General features: G+C 41.5%; 1 protein-coding gene across 2 annotated transcripts in view; it reads right to left on the reverse strand.

Annotated features, from left to right (window-relative positions):
- usta (uronyl 2-sulfotransferase a) overlaps positions 1-20,504 on the reverse strand; it is a 50,346-nt gene that overhangs the window by 27,026 nt on the left and 2,816 nt on the right. Inside the window, exon 1 of one of the 2 annotated variants that reach the window (XM_034527952.1) lies at positions 18,174-18,214. The exons of the other annotated variant lie outside the window; for it this stretch is intronic. Coding sequence (XP_034383843.1) covers positions 18,174-18,210 — 37 coding nt within the window. The 5' untranslated portion in view covers positions 18,211-18,214. Of the gene's footprint in view, positions 1-18,173; positions 18,215-20,504 lie in introns of those variants that run through there. 2 annotated transcript variants of the gene reach the window in all.

The raw sequence follows: 20,504 nt of genomic DNA on the forward strand, positions 1-20,504 counted from the left end.
GCATGCTCAGTCAGCTAATTCTGGACGAGTCACTTGCCTTTCAAAGAGCACCAGAGTGCTTGTGCAGTTTTTAAATACCTCCTCTCAGCTTGTGGATATGTGGGCACGACACCAGTGGTCTTGCCAGCTTTTCCTTATGGATAAAGAGCCTGCATGGCCCTTTTGACTGACCAGTGGTTTTTCCCACACATCCCTGCAAAAGAAATCAAATGGTGGGGTCCTTTTAAATCTCACAGATAGATTGATAACGAATACTCAATAATATTAAACAATATATCCATTGGGGCCGGGCGGGAGGGGGACACTTCCCATACGAAAATGTTATTTAAAAAAAAGCTAAAGATGCTTAGGAAAGTTAAGGGAAGTGGGTTACGAAATGGATTTTGTGTGAACAGGACATTAATATAAAGCATTATATTGTGTTGAATGACCAGCATATGGGATGTTTTTTTATTACAAAATTAGTCAGCAACACTCAAAAACAAATGAAATGTGTTTTTAGTCAAAGTTAAAAAAAAAAAGTATCCAGATACAGATGTGTAAATGCATCATGACAAATGTGTCATACACAACTGGAACTGGAAGGCTGTCAACGAGTAGTGTCACGGTCTGGATTGTTGTGTCTTGTTTCCTGTTTTATTTTGAAGTCCTCGTCTCACGTGTCCTCTGTTTCCCTGCACTTCCTGCCCCTGTGATTGTCTGCCCTGTCCCTGATTGTTTCCTCATGTGTCCAATCGGTTCGTACTGGTTTGTCCTTAGATGAGCTCCCTGCCTACAGCCTACTTTTTTCTTTTGCACCGTTGTCGGCATTTGGGTCATCTCTCTCTCTCTCTCTCTCTCTCTCTCTCTCTCTCTCTCTCTCTCTCTCTCTCTCTCTCTCTGGCTACAACAGTCGTGACACATACTTTGTTTTGAGATTTTTGCGTAATTAGCACTGGCAAGATGTTCTCTTTTCATAAATACACATTCCTCTGTCTGTCATCAAGTCTTCTTATGGATAAGAAATAGCTGTCCAATTAACACTGTAACTGTGAAATTGGAGTTTTACATAATGGTATGGTATATAATTTAACATTTTTATAATTATAACTTAATTAAAGATGGATTTAAATACTTCATATTACAAAACCTATTACTTTGAGGTTTATAACACATTATCTTAACTGGGAGCTTTAACTGTATATTTAGCACCACATTGGCTGCCAATGGGACAGAAGGTTCTGCCTGAGTGAACGAAGCCAGAAAAAACAACCTGCTTTAACTGTTTGTTTACAATAAAGATCCCTCGGCCCTGAGGCTCAACCAAGCCAAATCTGTTTTATTTATGTTTTTAAGCTCTCTACTTTTTTTGGCAACACAGGCTTGTTTATCACTTTATCCCTGCTCTTGATTGTCTATACACAACCTAGTGCTGACGAACAATATGTCTTGTGAAAAGCCACAGCTATATCTGATATAAACGTTCATCTTTTTCAGCTTCAGCGGAATATTTCCCCCCCAAAAAAACCCCTCCTGCTTGTTTTGAGATCTAACTGGTAAAACGTTAGCGAGAAAAATTATACAGGAAATGGAAAGACAAAAAGGATTATAATCTGTTGTTGCTAATGCCGAAAACAGACAACAGCCTGTTGTGGGAACTATAAACAATCTACACCCATGTTTTAGGATTCAGTGGTGATGCTGCTGAGTCACAAACGAGGCATGCTATAGATAAATATGGGAAAACACAAAGAGCTTGGTGCACACTCATGCCTAGCTGCACAATCATCACCAAATCCGATATCTTTAGACTGCTGGAGAACCACGTCTTAACATGTGTTTCGTATTTGTGTTGGCCTTTTTTTAGCCACGAAGGGTTATTTTTCTGCCCACTGTGAACAAACTAAACAGCGGCCATTAAGAACGCGAAGGGTGAGCAACTGCTGCTGTTACATGACAAGAATCATTGCTTCATATGTTCAACTGTTCCACCCGAATGCAAAAAAACGATGGTTCATGGCCTTTTCCCACTGCGGGTGATTTTACACCGAGCACTGACAGCTATCTGCTTGCTTTAGGTTTCATGCTTGGATGTGCGTGGAGCCACCGAGAAAGCCTGGAATCCGGAAGGCCTGCAATGGGCTCTCTGTATCACAGGAGCAGCACGCTTTAACCCCACAGCCAGGGACACACATATGAAACGCATAGTCATAAAAAAACAATCACATCTGTGAATAGCTGGAATGAGGCCACGAAATAGTGAATCAGAACTTAGAGGAACAGTTTGGCATTTTTGGGAAATACACTCATTAGCATTCTCAAGTATGAATAATATGATGGAGGAGCCAAGAGTGTCGCTTTACATGCAGACTGTAGACGGGGGTGAACAGCCTGGTTCTTTCCAAAGATAAACACAATCTGCCTCCCATTACTTCCGATGTATTAGATGTAGAGGTGCTAGTACGCTGACTTTAGCTCTTCCTTTGTGTTTCCTGTATTTTTGCTCAGGGAAGAAAGAAGACAAAAAGTACTATATGAAGAAGGGATCAATACAAGCTTGTGAGTTACTACAGAGTACCAAATTCCTCAGAAAGAGCAGCTGCTGTAGTCTGCGGCACAGCAAGGAAATGACAAAAAAATGAAAAGAAAGAAAGTCAGGGGCGAAGGATAGCGAGGGGAAAACGGCAAGAGGGAAACAGGAACAAATTGTTATCAAATCAGTTTGTGAGCCCTCTGCAGAGGTCAGCAGAAGAAGATGAATTGCACTATCTGGCAGCTATGGCTTCCTCATCGGCCTGAAATGCCTTCGGCAGAGAAAAAAACATAATGATTCCACCAGGAAGCACAGATACAGTGCTTTATATACATAACCTGCACTGACACACATACAAGGACTGAACAAATACTTATTTAAAAATAACAACCAAGTAGGTGTTGCTCTGTCTAATGATTCATGTGAATATTTGTGAAAGGCACTGACAGTTAGGTACTCATACAAAACACAAAATAAGGATTATTGTCTGTTATTAATAACTGGTATGCTGAGATGGAATTGTATTGCTTCTTGACAGGAAGTGCTGGCCCAGTGGCTCAAGCAGCTGTGAGAAAGACCCATGTCATATGGACGTGACAGGAGATGCATGCATTCCTCTGTATATTGTTGTAAGCTATGACAGGACTTTAATCATAACAGTGTGTGTGTCCCTGTGTGTGTGTGTGTGTGTGTGTGTGTGTGTGTGTGTGTGTGTGTGTGTGTGTCAACCATGTGCAAGTCAAATATTCACAAACAAAGGAGCTTTTTATTCGGAGTTCCTCTTGTCTCAAATCTGAGCTTTGATCTCTTTCTGTCTCTGGGTCCATCCCAAGTCTCTTAATTGTCGTTTCCTCGCTCTTTCCTTGAACCAGAAGTTGTTCTGCATCCGGCACAAAGCCACTATTCTGCTCTGAGGAGGGAGGAGCGAGGAGCGAGGAGGGAGGAGGGAGGAGCGAGGAGCGAGGAGGCACGGGCGTGGGGTTCCTCATTGTTCATCAGTTACTTGATTGGACGCTGCAGCTAATCCGACTGATCGCTGGAGTTTCAAACCGAAGTGAAGACGGATTGCAGATTAAAATCAAGTTATATATTAGATTTGTTTTCTTAGTCACCATCTGGTTAAAATACATGTTCATTGTAGGTCTGAACAACAAAAGGACCACAAACAGCCTTCATTTATAACAATATTTGTCTTTTCCTGATCTGTTATTTCCCTCAATAACTTTGGTTATGGATATAATTAAAATCAGAGAGAGCTGCAGAGAGGAAACACAAACACTGTCTGTCTGTCTGTCTGTGTGTCGGTCGGTCTGTCTGTGTGTCTGGCTGTGTGTCTGTCTGTGTGTCTGGCTGTGTGTCTGTCTGTGTGTCTGGCTGTGTGTCTGTCTGTGTGTCGGTCGGTCTGTCTGTCTGTCTGTCTGTCTGTCTGTCTGTCTGTCTGTCTGTCTGTCTGTCTGTCTCTCTGTCTGTCCGTGTGTCTGTCTGTCTGTCTGTCTGTGTGTCTGTCTGTCTGTGTGTCTGTGTGTCTGTCTGTCTGTCTGTGTGTGTGTCTGTGTGTGTGTCTGTGTGTCTGTCTGTCTGTCTGTCTGTGTGTGTGTCTGTCTGTCTGTCTGTGTGTCTGTCTGTCTGTGTGTCTGTCTGTCTGTCAGCAGCCCTTATCAGACTTTACTCACCAGTAAGCACCGCTGCAGCTTGGCCATCCAGAACAAGCAGAGTGCATAAAGAGACCCTCTGTAGTGCTGAATCTCACACTGAAGTGAGGGACAAAAGAGAGGTGGAGGAGAGAGAGAGAGAGAGACACTTAAAGACAAACATAAAGGTTTTGGAAAGATAAAGGACAGAAGTAGCCGACACGCGATGGCCAGTAAAATGATGGAATGGAAAGAGTCTTACTGTCCCCGAAAAAGTTGGAATAGCTTTCTGGACAGCCTCGTCAAAGCTGAGATCATGTCATAAATGATATCCACGGTCACAACGTGTGACTGTGGTCCACTGAAGTGTGCTACTTTTCTCATGGGCCCCGACAATAGCCCTTTATAGGACTGTTACGCTGTTCGGTTTGACACAGCGAGGTGGGATTTCAGCACTGGGATGATCCATTCCAGACACATGGTATATTATCCCAACACATAAAGGTCGGTCTATCATTTGCTTTAAATAACATGACATATGAGCAATGCAAAGCATGATTTTGATGTTAATTTCTAGAATCATTAGAATCAACACAAATGTAATTCCCCACAGTAACGTCCACAGATTCATTGTCAAATATATTTGAAATGTAAAAAGAATGTAAAAGAAAAACAATGCTGCAATATGAGAAATGCAAAAGTCGCATATTCCCTTTTTTAAACCATTAGCAAAGAAACTAACCTATTCACAGATGTGCTCTGGCATAAAAAAAACAATACAAACCTAAAAGCCACAGCCTATCTATCCAAAAACATTGTCATCATCACGTGGACAACAATTCCCAAAGGTCCAACTCACTGTGGAAATAGGAAATACTAGTCGGTCAAATAAAGTACAAGACAGTCTATGACAATAGAAATAGTGCATAAACTAGACTTAAAAGAAAGTAGGAAAACTGCTTCCACAATAAACCCTAAACATAAGTTGCACCAATGGAATTGGTCAGTACAATCATATGGTGGCTCTAAGAGCCTCATCCAAAGCATATTAAGAAAACACCAGCAAATGAAGAGACATCTTCACAAACATCAGTGATGCCTCACACGAGCATTACATTGGTCATTTACCAACAAAGGCAGCATGCCTCCCAGCCGTGCGCGTCACTTTTTAAGTGTCCCCCTTGGAACAGTTTCCGTTGCGTTGCTTGTATTTGCAGCACTTTTTCTAACTGCCGCGCGCGTGTCATCCAACTGACATTCTCGTGTGCCAACAAGTCGGTTTAAGATGTTTTCTAAATGTGGTCCACGCGTCGTTCAACTGTTGATGTTTTTTTTAAATTGGCTTGTGTCATCTGAGCATTTCTTAATGTGCAATACTCTGAGTTCACGGGCCACTGTACGCCCGGGTGAGTCAGACATGTTGCTCCTCGCCGCCGACAGGAAATGAGACCGGGACCGAGGCCAACACCAGACACATCTACATCGTGCCCAAATGACAGGGAGTTTCCAACAAATGTTCAATAGACGATTTATTTAAATGAGGTATTTGTTTTTACTTCAATTCCCCTAATACATCATCATTATAATCAGATTTGGATAATATTTATTCCTCCCTAATTACCAGTGTGGAAGTATTAAACTCTTCCAAACCATGACTCTCCCTCTCCACCTGTCACATCAGTGCCGTACAGATGCAATAGTTGTCAGTGTGCTCAGGCTTTGTGTGTGTGTATAATATATAATATATATAATAATATAATATATAATGCCCAGAAAAGCTTTTAATATATCTGTACACGCGGGCACGCTCGCTACTTTGCAAGTATCTGTTGTGTGTACTTTTTCACATGTAGAACCGGAGTCCTTCAAAACCTCAACTAATTACACGGTGGACGGTGGCCTCCGAGCCTGCATCATCTGTTACATAAATACTAATTTGACGGAAACTACTGTCATGCTCCATATTGTTCAGCGCCAGGTTAAATCGCTGCTGGACAGGGACGCTGCCCCTCCCTTGTTGTGTGCTCAGCCCTTTCAGGATGTGCACATATGTGCGCGATACGCAAATGACAGTGTGGCAAAAAACTGTAACGGTGTAGGGTGCCCATGTGTGGTTTGAACATTGACTACATCTACAGCGTGTGTGTGTCTGTGTGTGTGTGTGTGTGTGTGTGTGTGTTAGATGGGGAAAAACAATGAAAAAGGTGCATGTGTGCACGTGGGTGTGCCTGTAAATGTGCAAAGACATTTTTTGGTGCCCGTTACCAGAAGCCACAGGATGTGCGTCTGCAGCAGACCACCTTGTACCCCATGACATCACCATAGTGCCTCACACGCACGTACACACACTCACAAACACACTTAGTTCCTGAGATGTTAGTTTTTCCCCACATCAGGTGCCAAATAAAGTGCATTCGCCATGTGTCGAGCACATGTTGGTGACGGTGATCTGAGAACTTTAACACACTCTTCGAAATAGCAGTTGAGGTCTCATGCTTACATAATCAAAACATGTTTACTGTCTACACTACAAAGCATCCTGACTAAACCAAGCTTTTTTTTTTCGCTATGGAAATTTTATTTAACTTAAGTGAAGAATCAAACCGGAGTTTGTACAGTTTGGTGATAATACAGTGTCAGGTGTTTGGCACTTCACTGGACCACAGTGGCCGGAAAGAGTGCACAGAGCAACAACCCAGCAATAAACAACAGATGGAAGCTCTCACTTCCAAGAACAGGAAGTATTTATAGCCTTTTACACGGGATTCATACTGCAGTAACAATCAGGGCATTAAAAAAAAAACAATCCAACATCTTCATGGATCACAATTATGAGCACAATTTGTAAGCGAACCATAGTCTGCACTGTTAACCACGGCGACAATAATAATCACACCCAAATACATAAAACAGGTAGAAGATAAGAGGGAACCCGCTATGCTTTTAGAAGCAGATGTAATGTAAGATGTGAAGTGACTTGGTTGAAGAAGTAATGTCAGTGTGTCTAATTAAATTAGAACTCGTAGGTTGGCTCATGCCCAACATGCATACAATGGTTAGATCTGTGGAAACCTTGGAACCATAACAAGTTAGATAGATAGATAGATAGATAGATAGATAGATAGATAGATAGATAGATAGATAGATAGATAGATAGATAGGGGGAATTTGTTTGTATCAGCAGCACAGCAGGACATATTACATTTAAGAAAATGAAATAATAAAGACAATTAAAAGTATATACAGTGTATATAATTCAATTCAATTAAATTCAGTTTATTTTGTATAGCCCAATATCACACATTACAAATTTGCCTCAGAGGGCTTTACAATCTGAGGTGTATATAAGTGTGTATAAAGTTATAAAGAGTTATTGATGTTGATTCAATTGGAGGAGGATCTGGGCAGAGGTGATTTATTATAAAGTTATGTAGGTGTTTGACACAAAGTCTATAATAAGGCAGCAAGCATCAACATCATATTAGGCTTTCTACGTGAGCAGAAGTTAAGTCAGCTAATTCCTACTGACTGTGAAGTAACAGTGAAGAAATGCATGAACTATGATCCAGCATCAGAAGCAGAGGAAGTTGTTACTCAGCTTGCTCCGAGCGGAGCAGATGTGTGATTAGATGTCAGAGCTGAGATGTGGGTTGTCCACACAAGCACTGTAGATCCATTACAACAACAACAACAACCGTATCAAGTCGAGGCGCAGCCGCTCTTCCAAATCATCAACTTTTCCATATTACTTTCCCAGCCATGGAGTTGTTTAGTGCCCATAATGAAACTATTAAATCACAATTAAGTAAATCAAGTGTTGGCCAGACAAAGGATTTGAAATCAAATCTAATAGAAATAACATAATTTCAAGCAGTAGCACATAATGTATCTATTGAGGGAGTGCAGTAAGTGAGTTCAATGGTAGCTCTGACAGGATTGACGGCGTGGCAGTGGGGGGCGGGGCTTGGTTGGACCCTGTTGCCACTTTTAATAACCACTTTATAATTAGTGCAAAAAGACTAATATAAAATGCTTCAAACAATGTGTACCTAAGCTGCCATGACATATTAAATATATGTTGTTATGATACAAAGGCTATTCAGTAAGCTTATAATTGCAAATAGTTATATGTCAGCATGTTTGTTTTGACACAACACTTCCACAGAGAGCTTCTGAGCATGACAACACTTTAATCATTTCCATTTTGCTCTCTCCTGCACTTTTTGTGAATCACTTCTCTGGCACCCAAACCCAAACCACAAGTTCTAGAGTAGAAGAAATATTCACATATTGGGAACCTAATTTCCTTTATAAAGATGGTGTCCTTACACTATCAGCAGAGTGCCATACTGTATGTAGTCCGTCTCTGTTCCTGTCATCAGGGGCAGGGGCAGAGGCAGGGTTGAAGGTGCTAAATCTCCCTTAACTCTGCTGTGTTAAGGCAGGGTTACATAATATATCACGTCTTGGTTAGGGGCAGCACACTGAGACCCTGTACTAAACTCTCCCTACAGGCACCCCGCTGAGCCACACTCTCTCACCCTCACACACATATACTATACACATGCAACCCAAGGCAGAGGCAAACACACACACACACACACACACACACACACACACACACACACACACACACATAGCATTCAAACACCAATGCAGTTGATTCATGCTAATACAGGGCTGGTAGAGGTCCACGGTGTTAAGGTGAGGGAGACTCTCTCACCCTTGACTGGCCTCTCGGAACCGTGGGCACGGCTTTAAATCCAGACCAAACACTGGCTCACAGAGAGAGCTGCGGCAGGACATAACTAGCTTTCATTCATAAACACCATTTGACGGCCGTCTCATTGTCATTTGAGGGCCGCTATGAGGATTAACTCTCAATCAGGGTCGGACAGTCTGCTTTTGAATGGTGGTCATTCATTCGTGGTCTGGGACTGGCATGCATGATTCCAGTTTTTACACATTTGTGTATAAAGAAGCTTTGGAAAAGAATATTGAGATCGTATGGGAGCAGAAGGACCAAAGAAAATGGTAGAATTAAAAACTAGACCGCAACCACACCCAATTTCCAACTCATTGGTTTAGTAAGAGTTTCAAGGTACAGTTGAAACCTCAATGTCTCTGACATTCAGGAGGCGTAAGCACCAAACCACTCAACATCACTGCTCATGCATTTGTCCATATGTGGTCACTCATCATCATTTTTGTCCAGATGTTGCCAGTCACAGTTCACAAACTCAGACTGTCTGCACTGGCCTGTAATCAATGTGTCATTTTACTTTTAGCTCTGCCTCTAAATATACAGGCAGGAATCTGTCCCACTTGTTAGGACTCTGGTCTGGGAGATGACATTGTCAGAGGGATTAAAGAATACGAAGAGATAGAGATAAAGAAGGAGAGAAGAGATAAAGGAAGTGAAAAAGTAAAGGACATTTGGCTAATGAGGGAACAATGCGGGAGGAATTTGGTCTCCTGTTCCACCTGTTTTCTTTAAAGCATCTCTGTGGGGCAGCTGGGAAACGTCTTGTGGGGAGAAAAACCCACATGGGCCCAGTTTCTGCTGGCCCTTCAACCTCTTTATTTAGACCACTGGGATCTTCTTATAAATAGACAGGCAGCAGCTTGTATGCCACAGACTACCGGTATATTAATATATGTTACGCACACGTGTCAGCAATGTGTGTTTATGCATTAATGAATAAGGGTTTTTATGATTGGCTCATGTCGCAGGTTTACTACTGTTGAACTATGAGTACATTTACACTTTTTACTTAGTTTTAGGTACTTGTACTGTAATTGTGTTTTTTTTACATTTTAAACTGTTTCATATGAATACTCTTTTAACCACTAAGTTTATCTGACCTTTATCGTTTTATACTTTGCAGATTAAGATTGTATTTACAAATGTATTTATCTTATGAATTATTTTGATGGTTTAAAAGATAAAATAAATACGTTGCTCCACCTCTACAGCAATAAAGTGCAGCTAAATGTACTAGCAATAATACTACATGAATAATAGTATAACTCTGAAAGAAGCTACAAAGACAACTTGTTTTAGATATTGAGGTACATTTAGCAGATAATACATTTGTTCTTTTACTTAAAATGTTCAGGACTAATTAACTTGTAATTAAGTCTTTTTTGGATTGTCTGATTGCAATTCTTATTTTACGACTGTAAAAGATCTGAACACTACATTCGCCGCTGGTTAACCAAACTTCATTCCTGATTTGTGATGCAAATATATGTGAAACTGAAAATGTCTTCCTTTCTCATTGTCATGTCCACATGTTGTTATATATTGCCAATGAATGATGGTCATTGTAAGTCACTGGCACGATTTCAGCGCCGGATCCTTTTGTTTATACACCAACAGGAAACAACAGGCCTATAAATCCAACGTCGGTGCATCGTAACACCAGAAATACACCAAACGCACAGATTGTTTTCAGAATGTTTTGTATGTTTACTGGTCACTCTATAGCGCACTGGGCTGCTCCCTGTGAGTGCTGAGCGTCGCCTTGAAGATCGAGGCACTCTTTAATTTAGCGATGTGGGCTACTTTACGCTAGCTGGCGGTCAGCGGTTCGCTTCAGCCCTTTTGAAACACCTCATTAGAACAGAGCGGCTAATTATAGACAAGCTCACACAGAGCTGCATGCTAGAGCCACGAAGCACAACAACCAGTTATGAAACATACAAGAAAGAGAGAGAGAGAGAGAGAAAAGTTGTTGGGGTCATCTTTGGAGCCAATGGCAGACACTTGCATAAGGAAGATATATGATGGTTTCCAATTTTTGGAGAGATTTTGGTTTGTGGAAATGGACAGTAATATTTGCCAATAATCCCCAAAGGCTGGGATCCTTTCCTACTATATTTTAAGAATGTAGCCAACTACGTATTCTCTAAGACAAAATTCACGAATAGACATTAAAAAAAAGTTTTGTTCCGCCCTAAGACAGTGAAACAGCAGCTCTTACACCAGCAAATGATATACATCTGTCAAGTATGTCATACCAAAAGCACTTCGACAAGCATATACAAATATAAGAATGTGCACACTCAGTATCACTGACGTGGTAATGCTCGTTTACACATTGGTCGGCAAACTCTCTCTCACAGATAAAATACGCGTAAACAATGAACACATCCACATGAATGGGCCTGCAATCCGGTGGAGGAAGATACAGGGGAGCTCAGAGAGACAGTGGTTTGGAAATCCTGCCGTTGCATCTGTAATGGAACTGCATGTAGTGATTAGAGACAGAAACGTTACCACACAGGCAATGCACCCAGTGGCATGGCTCTGTGTGTGTGTGTGTGTGTGTGTGTGTGTGTGTGTGTGTGTGTGTGTGTGTGTGTGTGTGTGTGTGTGTGTCTCAAACACATCTACTGCAGAGTGGAGGACATCATAAAGGCTGCATCTGTTCGCTCAGAGGAGTTCGCTCTCCAGGAAAGAATTTTCCTTGGAAGTTCCAGAGGAGGAAACTCGAGGAGGAGAGAAAAGGCTACGGTGAGAGAAGAGAGAGATGGCAGGAAGATGTATAGGGAGGAAGTGTCAAAGGATCAGTTGAGAAAGGGAAACAAGGGAGGGAAACGGAGAGAAAGCAAAGGGAGGCTGGGTAAACAGTGGAAGAGTGCGTGGCAACTCTTGTGGTGAAGACTTATGGTAAAGAATTAGCACGGCTTTCAGAGTGATTTACAGGACAGGCAGGTCCAACTGGCTCAAAGTCAGCCCAGTCCAAGCCAGACTGGTGCAGCAGGAAGGTGCTGCTGGGCCAAGAAGCAGGCAAGTAGCTCTGGGCCGGGCCAGTGGAAAATCTACACAACCAGGATCCAGGCAAGTGAACCAGGCCAGACAACTGATGGTTTTTCAAGGGGCGTAGCAACACTGTGCGTTTCAGTATCAGACCCAGACTATAGAGTTACACATTTTACCTCAAGAATGGTTCATCTTTGGTCCTAAAATTGACCTGGTTAAAGTGGGTGGAGATACGACTTTATTTTAGCGGGTTACATTCCTGAACTTCTACGGTTGGTCTCAAAGTGACCACAGTAAAATGTTTAAATTTCAGTCCATCACTCTCTCTCTTTCAAACAGACACACTAGTCGAATGCAACCCATCACTCTCCAACCCTGTAATCAACACCACTAACCACACCCCCTGACTCCTCTGCTGAACCAATCCTCTGCCGAGAATAAGGAATAATAACCTCAGTCTTCACCGGGCAGGAAAAAGAATACATTCTTGGAAGCTGGGCGTTTATGTGTCTTTGGATCAAAACTTTGTTCACGTTGGACTGTGTTGCTTTTACTCAAGATCTCTCTTCAAAACATCTGGAAAATGCGGTTTCTCCAACAGAACGGAACATGTGTACAGGGTTATAGTTGCAGCTTAGAACTGTAGCACTGCATTACGTCTCGGTTGCTGCTTTCGCAGTCGAAGGATCTGCTGAAAAGGAGATCTAGATAATGATGAGTTTATAAGTCTGACAGGTGATAGCAGGATGTGGATTTTAGCACAAGCTTCACTTTTGGGGGTATGCCTTTGCAAGGCTTTCTTCACATGAGAGATGGCTGTTGAGTGTCAAAAAGGAGAGGGAATGCGAAGGAGGACAGAGAGAGAAGTGGCGGGTTTCAGAAGAGGAGAGCACATTTTGGGACGGAGGTGTGAGATTTGGACGAGGTGAGGTTTGCTCTCCACGAGAAACGATCACATTCCTTCACAAGGCAACCTCGGTGCATCCACTGCCTCTTTCTGCCATAAATACATAATCTGTCTCAGATCAGACAAGATGATCTAGAGCGATGAAATATCTTTCTCCACTGTAACATTCCACCTGTTGCAAGCAGGGACAGAAAGAGTCACGACTGATACTGTAATAGTAGTAAGACTTTTTGTAATGTGGAATGCAGTGCAACATGCCATAGAATTTTGTTAGTTATCTAGAACATATTTGACTATGAAGGCTTTTTTTTTTACTTAAGATTATGCATTACATTATGGAATGTGCAGCAGAGTACACACTTTGTGCAGATTTACAGTCAAACCCTGCAGTGTTAACTGTCTTTGGAAGCAGTAAAATGTTAACAATAACCAAAAGTAAGATGAATCGCCTCCTAAGGCTGTCAAAGCTTTTGGTGATCATGTTAAAGTAACTGTGTAACTGACACAACAGCCTGAAGGTTGAGTGACAAGCAGGAATAAAGACCTGTTGCGTAAGGCTTTGTTGTACGGAGGGCAGGAGGGGTTTGGAATACAACTGTCTAGCTTTCTTTATTTCACTTGGCCTTCAGATATGTGGCGTGGCTTTGTAAAAACTATTTTGTCTCAACAAAAATAAATGCCTTCTGGCCAGCTTGTGTGAAGAGAGTGTTTCTTGTAAAATAACTAAAGTTGGGGTGTAAAACATAGACCAGCCCTCAGACTAAACAATGGAAAAGGTTGCAGTGCAATGAAATAAAAATGTAATGTATATTGTCATTTGCTTGCTGCAGTGTCATATTATGAATGAAACAATGAGCAGCAGCTGAATGAGCATGAATTGATCTAACAGTATTTCTTTATTCTGAGTCCGGTCCTGTTTTATCTGACACCAATCAGGATCTTTTAAAGGCATTAATATACATGGACACACATTTACATAATCTTTCATGTTTTATATTCAGGGATTTTTTTTGAGCAAATGGGCCTGTGAAGAGCAGGTGAAAGACCTCCATAATCATGAAGGCTGAAGGTTGTAGGAAATGATAATCTGTGTTTTGGTATTGTGTTACAAAAAGACAACCTCTGATGTCTTTGACCCCCCAGCTGACATTGGCCTTGGGCCTCAGTCCTGGTGTCTCCCAAATACACTTTTAACAATTGTGCAACCTTGTATCCGGGGAGAGGGATCCTCCTCTGTTGCTCTCCTGAAGGTTTCTTCCCTTTTTTCTCTGTCAAAGGTTATTTTTGTGGAGTTTTTCCTGATTCGATGTGAGGTCCTGGGACAGGGATGTCGTATCTGTACAGATTGTAAAGCCCTCTGAGGCAAATTTGTAATTTGGGATATTGGGCTATACAAAATAAACTGAATTGAATTGAATTGTTGCCTAACTAAAAACAACAGAAGGGCTAATATTTATAAAAATAGCAACAACAAATACATCAATATCAGCATGGGTAGTTTATGAATAGGCTACATCTAAAATAAGATTAGAGATCAGAGATAAGAGTCATGTTTATGGTCACTTTAAGTATAATATTGAATTTTCTTTAAAATTCAATATTGGTCTACACCAACTGCTGAGGGACACATCAAGCTCCAAGTGCTAAATGCTTCACTGTGTTCACCGACTAGTTGCTAACTCTACATCGGTAGTTAAAGTTGCGGGCCAGTCAGGCGATACTGTAATTCTCTATAGAAGTGATCTCTTTACCATGAATATAGTCATGTGACCCATTGTTATTATACAAATATGAATTATAGTAATGATATACTCTAATATACAAAATGACTTTTGCAAATAGCTTCAGTTTCTAGAAAACAGCTGAACGCACAAAGGGAATAAGCTATGTACAACTTTAAAGTGCAATACATTTCCCCAAAAAACCAGCACATAGTGGTTTTAACAACATGGGTTGGGCATTGCTGCTCTCTTCCTTGCTGTATATTTTAAGCTGCTATTTTAAACCACTATATATTTTTTTCATTACCATGAAATGAGGCTAGCAGACAGAGCTGCGGTAACTTAAAGATAGGCAGAGTTCCTTGAACAAGGTATGTCAGTGACCACCGGGCAACATGTTTCCCCTTAACAACCAATTACTTGGCATGTGTGTTTGCCACCCTGGACTCGGATGAAAAAGTAACACACCAGTTGTTGAATCAAATTGGAAAATAATTGCTTGACTTCCGTGACCACACAGACCTGCTGTTTGAGGACGAATGTATATGTGGCCGATGGAAGAGAAACAACATGTTGGGTGTTCTGTGGTGATAAACAGAGGAATGTGGAGTGTTTCAACGCTCGCCAAAGTAAACAAAGAAACTTCCCAAATAGGCCAAAAACACCAGGGCACAGCTGATCCAAAAATCAACAGCCCTCACAAAGCACACTGCAATTATTCTGTTTCTAATTCTGTCATGAAAGGACCTGGATTCAGATTAGAGGTCTCATCCCCTCTGGACTACCAGGGCTGAGCTGAATAAGGCGGAGCATCCAGTTTACATGTTGTCAACGGACACCTAATTTCCTCACAGGACCACTATTTATATTGGCACTGATCTTTTAAATTATGGGATGTAGGTAGCCGTCTTCTTACGAGCATCAACCAGGGTACCACCCAGTGGCTGTGGGCCCCCACGCACCACAGGAGCTAACATAAAAGTAACCACAACCAGTTATCATCAGGGTCTTGGAAACCTCTTAAAGCTCCAAGTTCCTAAAAACAACCCCCTTCTGAGCTGTTGTATATGTGTTCTTGACTATATGGAGTACAAAAGGTAATAAATAGACTGAAGCTTAGGGCTGAGTGGAATATCATACCTCACTTTTACATCATTAAGTTTGAGCTATGAAAGCGTGGAAAGGAATAGCTTGTCATTTGAAAGATTGAAACACCGCTTATTAAAGAAATAGCAAATACCAGACCAGCAGCTGGTTAGCGTAGCACAAGGAAAAAGGGAACAAAGTCCACCTGGCAGCACCTCTAATTCTCACTTAGTAACAGGTTATATCTTGTTTGTTCTAAAAAATGATAACTTGAATCGTTATTGAGGTTAATATTCAAGAGTAAATTAGCTTGGTTTAGCATAAAGAAACATCCAACCCTACTAAAAAATACACCCACAAGCACCTCTACACCACAAATTTTAACGCAATATACATGATACCACTATTTTAAAACAGTTTAAAGTTTTGATTAAAAGAAAAGGATGTTGCAAAATAACTCCTTCATGTCCGACTATCAAAGAATATTTGATCATGGGCTCAAATTCTTGAAATGTTATTTAGAAGAGACTATTTCTGTGTCTTAATTTGATGAATCCCTTCCTTTCATTTGTCTAAAGCAGAAGCCGTAAACATGGAGCACAGTGACACGGCACACAGACCAGAGGCCACAAAAGTATCTAAGATATCTCTTTGGTTATAACCATCATTGCTCCGCATGCCTTGTACAGCGTTCAAGCTTAATAGCGTTGGCTCGTTCGTCTTTTTTCATTTTTTTTCATCGGCTCTCTTTTACTGTGGTGAAAACAAATGCACTAATGGAGGACAATTACCCTGTGTTGTTTTAGTGTTTGCCTGTCTCTCTGGTGAGGCCAATAGCAGCCTCTCAGGCATGGAGTTGCTAATTGGTGATGCTAATTGCTCCCATTATGTAATCATGGGGTTTTAACATTAAGCGATTTCTTTCAATCATTTTGTATCGTAACAACCGAGAAAATAAGGAAAGCAAAACACCATCGTTTGTTATATCATCCATTCACCGCATGCAGAATCAAACGACGATAACAATCATCAAATAATAATCAAGTTCATGCTTTTGTTATGCCTTAAAATCTCGTACTTTCTTTGGTTTCCATTCAAGTAAAAGCTATTATCCCTTTATTGACCCCGAAAACCCAATTAACAAGCGGACATGCGTGTTAGAAAGCAGGTAAATAAACAGTGTGGCTAGCCTCTATTCAGCAGGGAGGGCTGCTTGTTTTACCAACCCAGAGGGAATTACACGCCGTCTGATTGTGTTGGCCTTTAGGCTGGATGTGACGCCAGTTGGTAGTCATTTTGGGGGTCTGTCTGTGGCAATGCTTAGTTTTCCTCGACACTTGCATGAGGACTAACATACTGCTGGAGGAGGGAATATAGAGGAAGTAGGTCAAGTTGTCCTAGCGTCACCTCCTAATGAGCCTCTTCAGCTGGAGGTGTTGGATGAATGCAAATTATTATTCTATCTTCACCACCTAAACATGAGATTACCTTGAATCAGAAGCTTTCAGTATTACATATAAATGTATGTTTGTGCTTTGCTTCACCACCTCTCCTCAAAGATTGCAGAAGTAAATAACAAAAATGAAGACTAGTGAAGGAATAAATGGGCAGTTTAAGTATTTTTCCACATGACTGGTACACACCTGGCAACCCTGTTAGTCATTTTAAGATGCAGACTGTCAGCTTGAGCGGCACTGGCCTGATCTCTATTTAATTTGACGCTTTGGTTATATGCCATAAATGATGAACTTCATCACTTTGGTCCGAGAGTTGTTGCGCTGAATATGTCAGTTTGAAGAACAAAATATGACTTGATGAAATAAAGACCTGGTTTTTAATATCCTCTCACAGGAAGCGGGCGCACTGGTGTGAATGGAGTGGCGAGGTTACTCCAGAAATCACACTTACATGTCTGGCTCGCTCAACAAAGCTCTTTGCATCTGTAGTTTGTGTGGCAGTTTTCTCACTACAGTATCCACGTCTACTCGCACATGTACAAAATACATACAGCATGTGACTAAATAGTTGTGTGTTTTAATCACATTCAAGCCCAGGAGAGCACTTCTTGTGGTGAGTCGAACATGGGAATAAGTACCCTTCTCTCCTCATGATTACTATTGTGATCTTTAAAGGGTAACGTAAGTATTTTTCAACCTGCAGCCTATTTTCCCATGTTTATGTGTTTTTAAAAAAAATTGGTCTAGTATTAAGGGAGAATAATCGCTTGGGGCTACTCCTCCCTGCCAAAGCACACGCCCACTAAAAGTGCTTGTTTTTGTTACGGACAGGCAATATCATTGTTATTACAAGTTTCTGAAACAGGGATAAGAACACATAAACATGGGGAAATAGTGTCCAGTTCGAAAAAAATACCTGATTACCCTTCTATGGCGAGATAACAACAGTAATCATGAGGGGAGTTTGTCGGACGTTAAAGTCACAGACATGTCCACTAACCTCCAGTGTGACGCTTTAGCGGCTGCAGTCTGCACCGTTCTCCCTCAATGCCGGACCAATATCAAAACAGACTGTCGACCCCATTACTCACTTTGACACAAAACCATGTCACCCTTTAAGAAAGGCATTAATCCCCAAGACTGACGACAATGCAGCCGCTCCCAGGAGGGACCGTTTGGTCTTCTGTGGTTGTACTGATATGATATGATGACGTAGTCATGTGAGACATCTAAAGTCTTGAGTAAAGTTTAAGGTCAAAGTTAAGTTGAAGTGTGCTTCTCCCATGTGTGCTGGATGACAGATAACACCTGCATGTAATTTGAAAATACATACAAAATAACTACATACTGTATTAGAATCATATGCAAATAGAAATAGTTCACAGATTTGCTTACATACAATGTATATGAAAATTCACTTAATCAAGATTACGTCAGCATAACTCTTAGTGTTTGCATTCAAAGCATGACAGTAAACATGTGGACAGTGCGTTTGACTGCCAAGCACTAAAAATGGGATTATTATACACGTGGTTCAGCATAACATCTTTTTTTTTTTTTTTTTTTTGAACTTTGGGATTTTTTACGAGAAACTCAAACTGAAGTTGTGTGCAATGTGCGTCCAAGCCTGTCTGCACAGGATGTTCGTGGTATTATTGGTCCCACCAGTAGGTCGAGTCGTGTTGAGGACTTTAAAGTCACAGATGTCACTTGTAATCAGCAACATATAGAGTAACCCTCACTGCATGTTTGTATGTGTGTGTATGTTTGAGTCCGTCAGAAGTCAGGTGCAGCATTAGTGCGGCGTCCTGTGTTGGTCTTATCCACATGGAGCTGAAGGCTTCTTGACCTTCTCACAGCAGGCCAGCTTTCACTTCCCCTCTCTGGATCCCTTCCCATCTCCATCTCCTCTCTCTTATTCTTAATATACATTTAACGTTGATTCAGTAGCGCTACTTCTACCGAGTGGTCAACACAGCCAAACTAAACTTTATTTGAATTCACTTTCACAGTTTGCTTTCACCATTTCCTGGCCAGCATTGCTGGTAATTAGACAGAAACTGGAGGGAGGACAGATATCCTGAAGCTTCTTCTGTGTCCAGACATACCTATCTAATCCCTAACACCGACCTGCAGTCTGCAACTCCACCACTTTGCACACCAGTTTCTGGCACGTTACATTAATGGGTGTGAGTGTTTTAAGGTTACAGGGTTCTGTTTCCAAGCAGAGCGATGTTTAGTGAGGGACGCACAAAGTGTGTTCAGTGTTTACGAGTTATGGTAGAGAACTGTAACAACACGCAAACACAGAGCAAGACCAGTACATCACGTTTGTTCACGTTAGAGGATTCAGCGCAATTTATGCCGGTTAATCCTGAAAGATCCATCTTGAAAACTTTAAGATTTGAGAGAAAAGGGAAAGATCTCTCAGCTCAGAGGAGCTCGTAGAGGATGGCGAGCAATTTCAAAGAGCAATACAAGTAAGTTTCCCTTCAGCACATTCATATTCCCGCTATTATGACGAGTCAACTGGTATAGGAAATGTCACTATGGAGATATATAGTGTGTGTGAACACACACACACACACACACACACACACATAACTTTGCAAGACAGACACATCACTCAGATGGAGGCCTTTAAAGCTGGATTGGTGGAGGTAATATCAGTGTGTATATGTGTGATAGAGAGAGATTAAGAACGTGTGTGAGAGCGTCCCTGACAGGCTGTTGACCCAAGGCTAAAGGTCTGCACTTTTTATACGTTGAGTGACACCCTCAAACACCCACCTCCTTGCTGGTGGCCCAAACAAAACAGGGTCTGTTCCCTCTACAGTGTGCCCGACTAAGTGAAACTCACACACGCCTATAGGGCACACCCGCACAAAATCAACCTAGTATTCTCTTTCCCATACACTCCCACATTCCCTAACCCCACCAGGAATCCTCACCTTCATCTTGGCACAGTGCAGCCAAAAGTAACACAAGTCAACTTAAGGTAAATAAATCAGCTAATCACTGAATGCTTATTAGCTGCTGCTGGCCTGCCCCTCACACAAAAACAGTATACATACATTGGAGGATTATTAATGCTGAATATCCTCTTTAGAAGGAGTTTCCCCTACACCGTGTGCTGGAGTTTGCCTTCATTTTCCTGCCTCACCGGGCAAGCTGTTCCACTCATCGATCTATGACACCGAGACAGAAGAAGTAGATTGAAGACTGAGTGATTGACATGGATGAGGGTGAAAGGTAGAAACTGCGGAACATTAAGTTCTTTGCCAAGATAACTTTCTTCCAAACAGGGACTTTTTGCCTCCATATCAGAAGAGTATTCAGAAAAAACAGACTTCCCTCCTTTCTGCCAGATTCTTGATTCTCTTGTGGAAGCTTATCCATCTCTGCTTTTCCCTCTCCTCCCT

Source organism: Cyclopterus lumpus, chromosome 24 (assembly GCF_009769545.1).
Source record: "Cyclopterus lumpus isolate fCycLum1 chromosome 24, fCycLum1.pri, whole genome shotgun sequence".
Classification (NCBI taxonomy): Eukaryota; Metazoa; Chordata; class Actinopteri; order Perciformes; family Cyclopteridae; genus Cyclopterus; species Cyclopterus lumpus.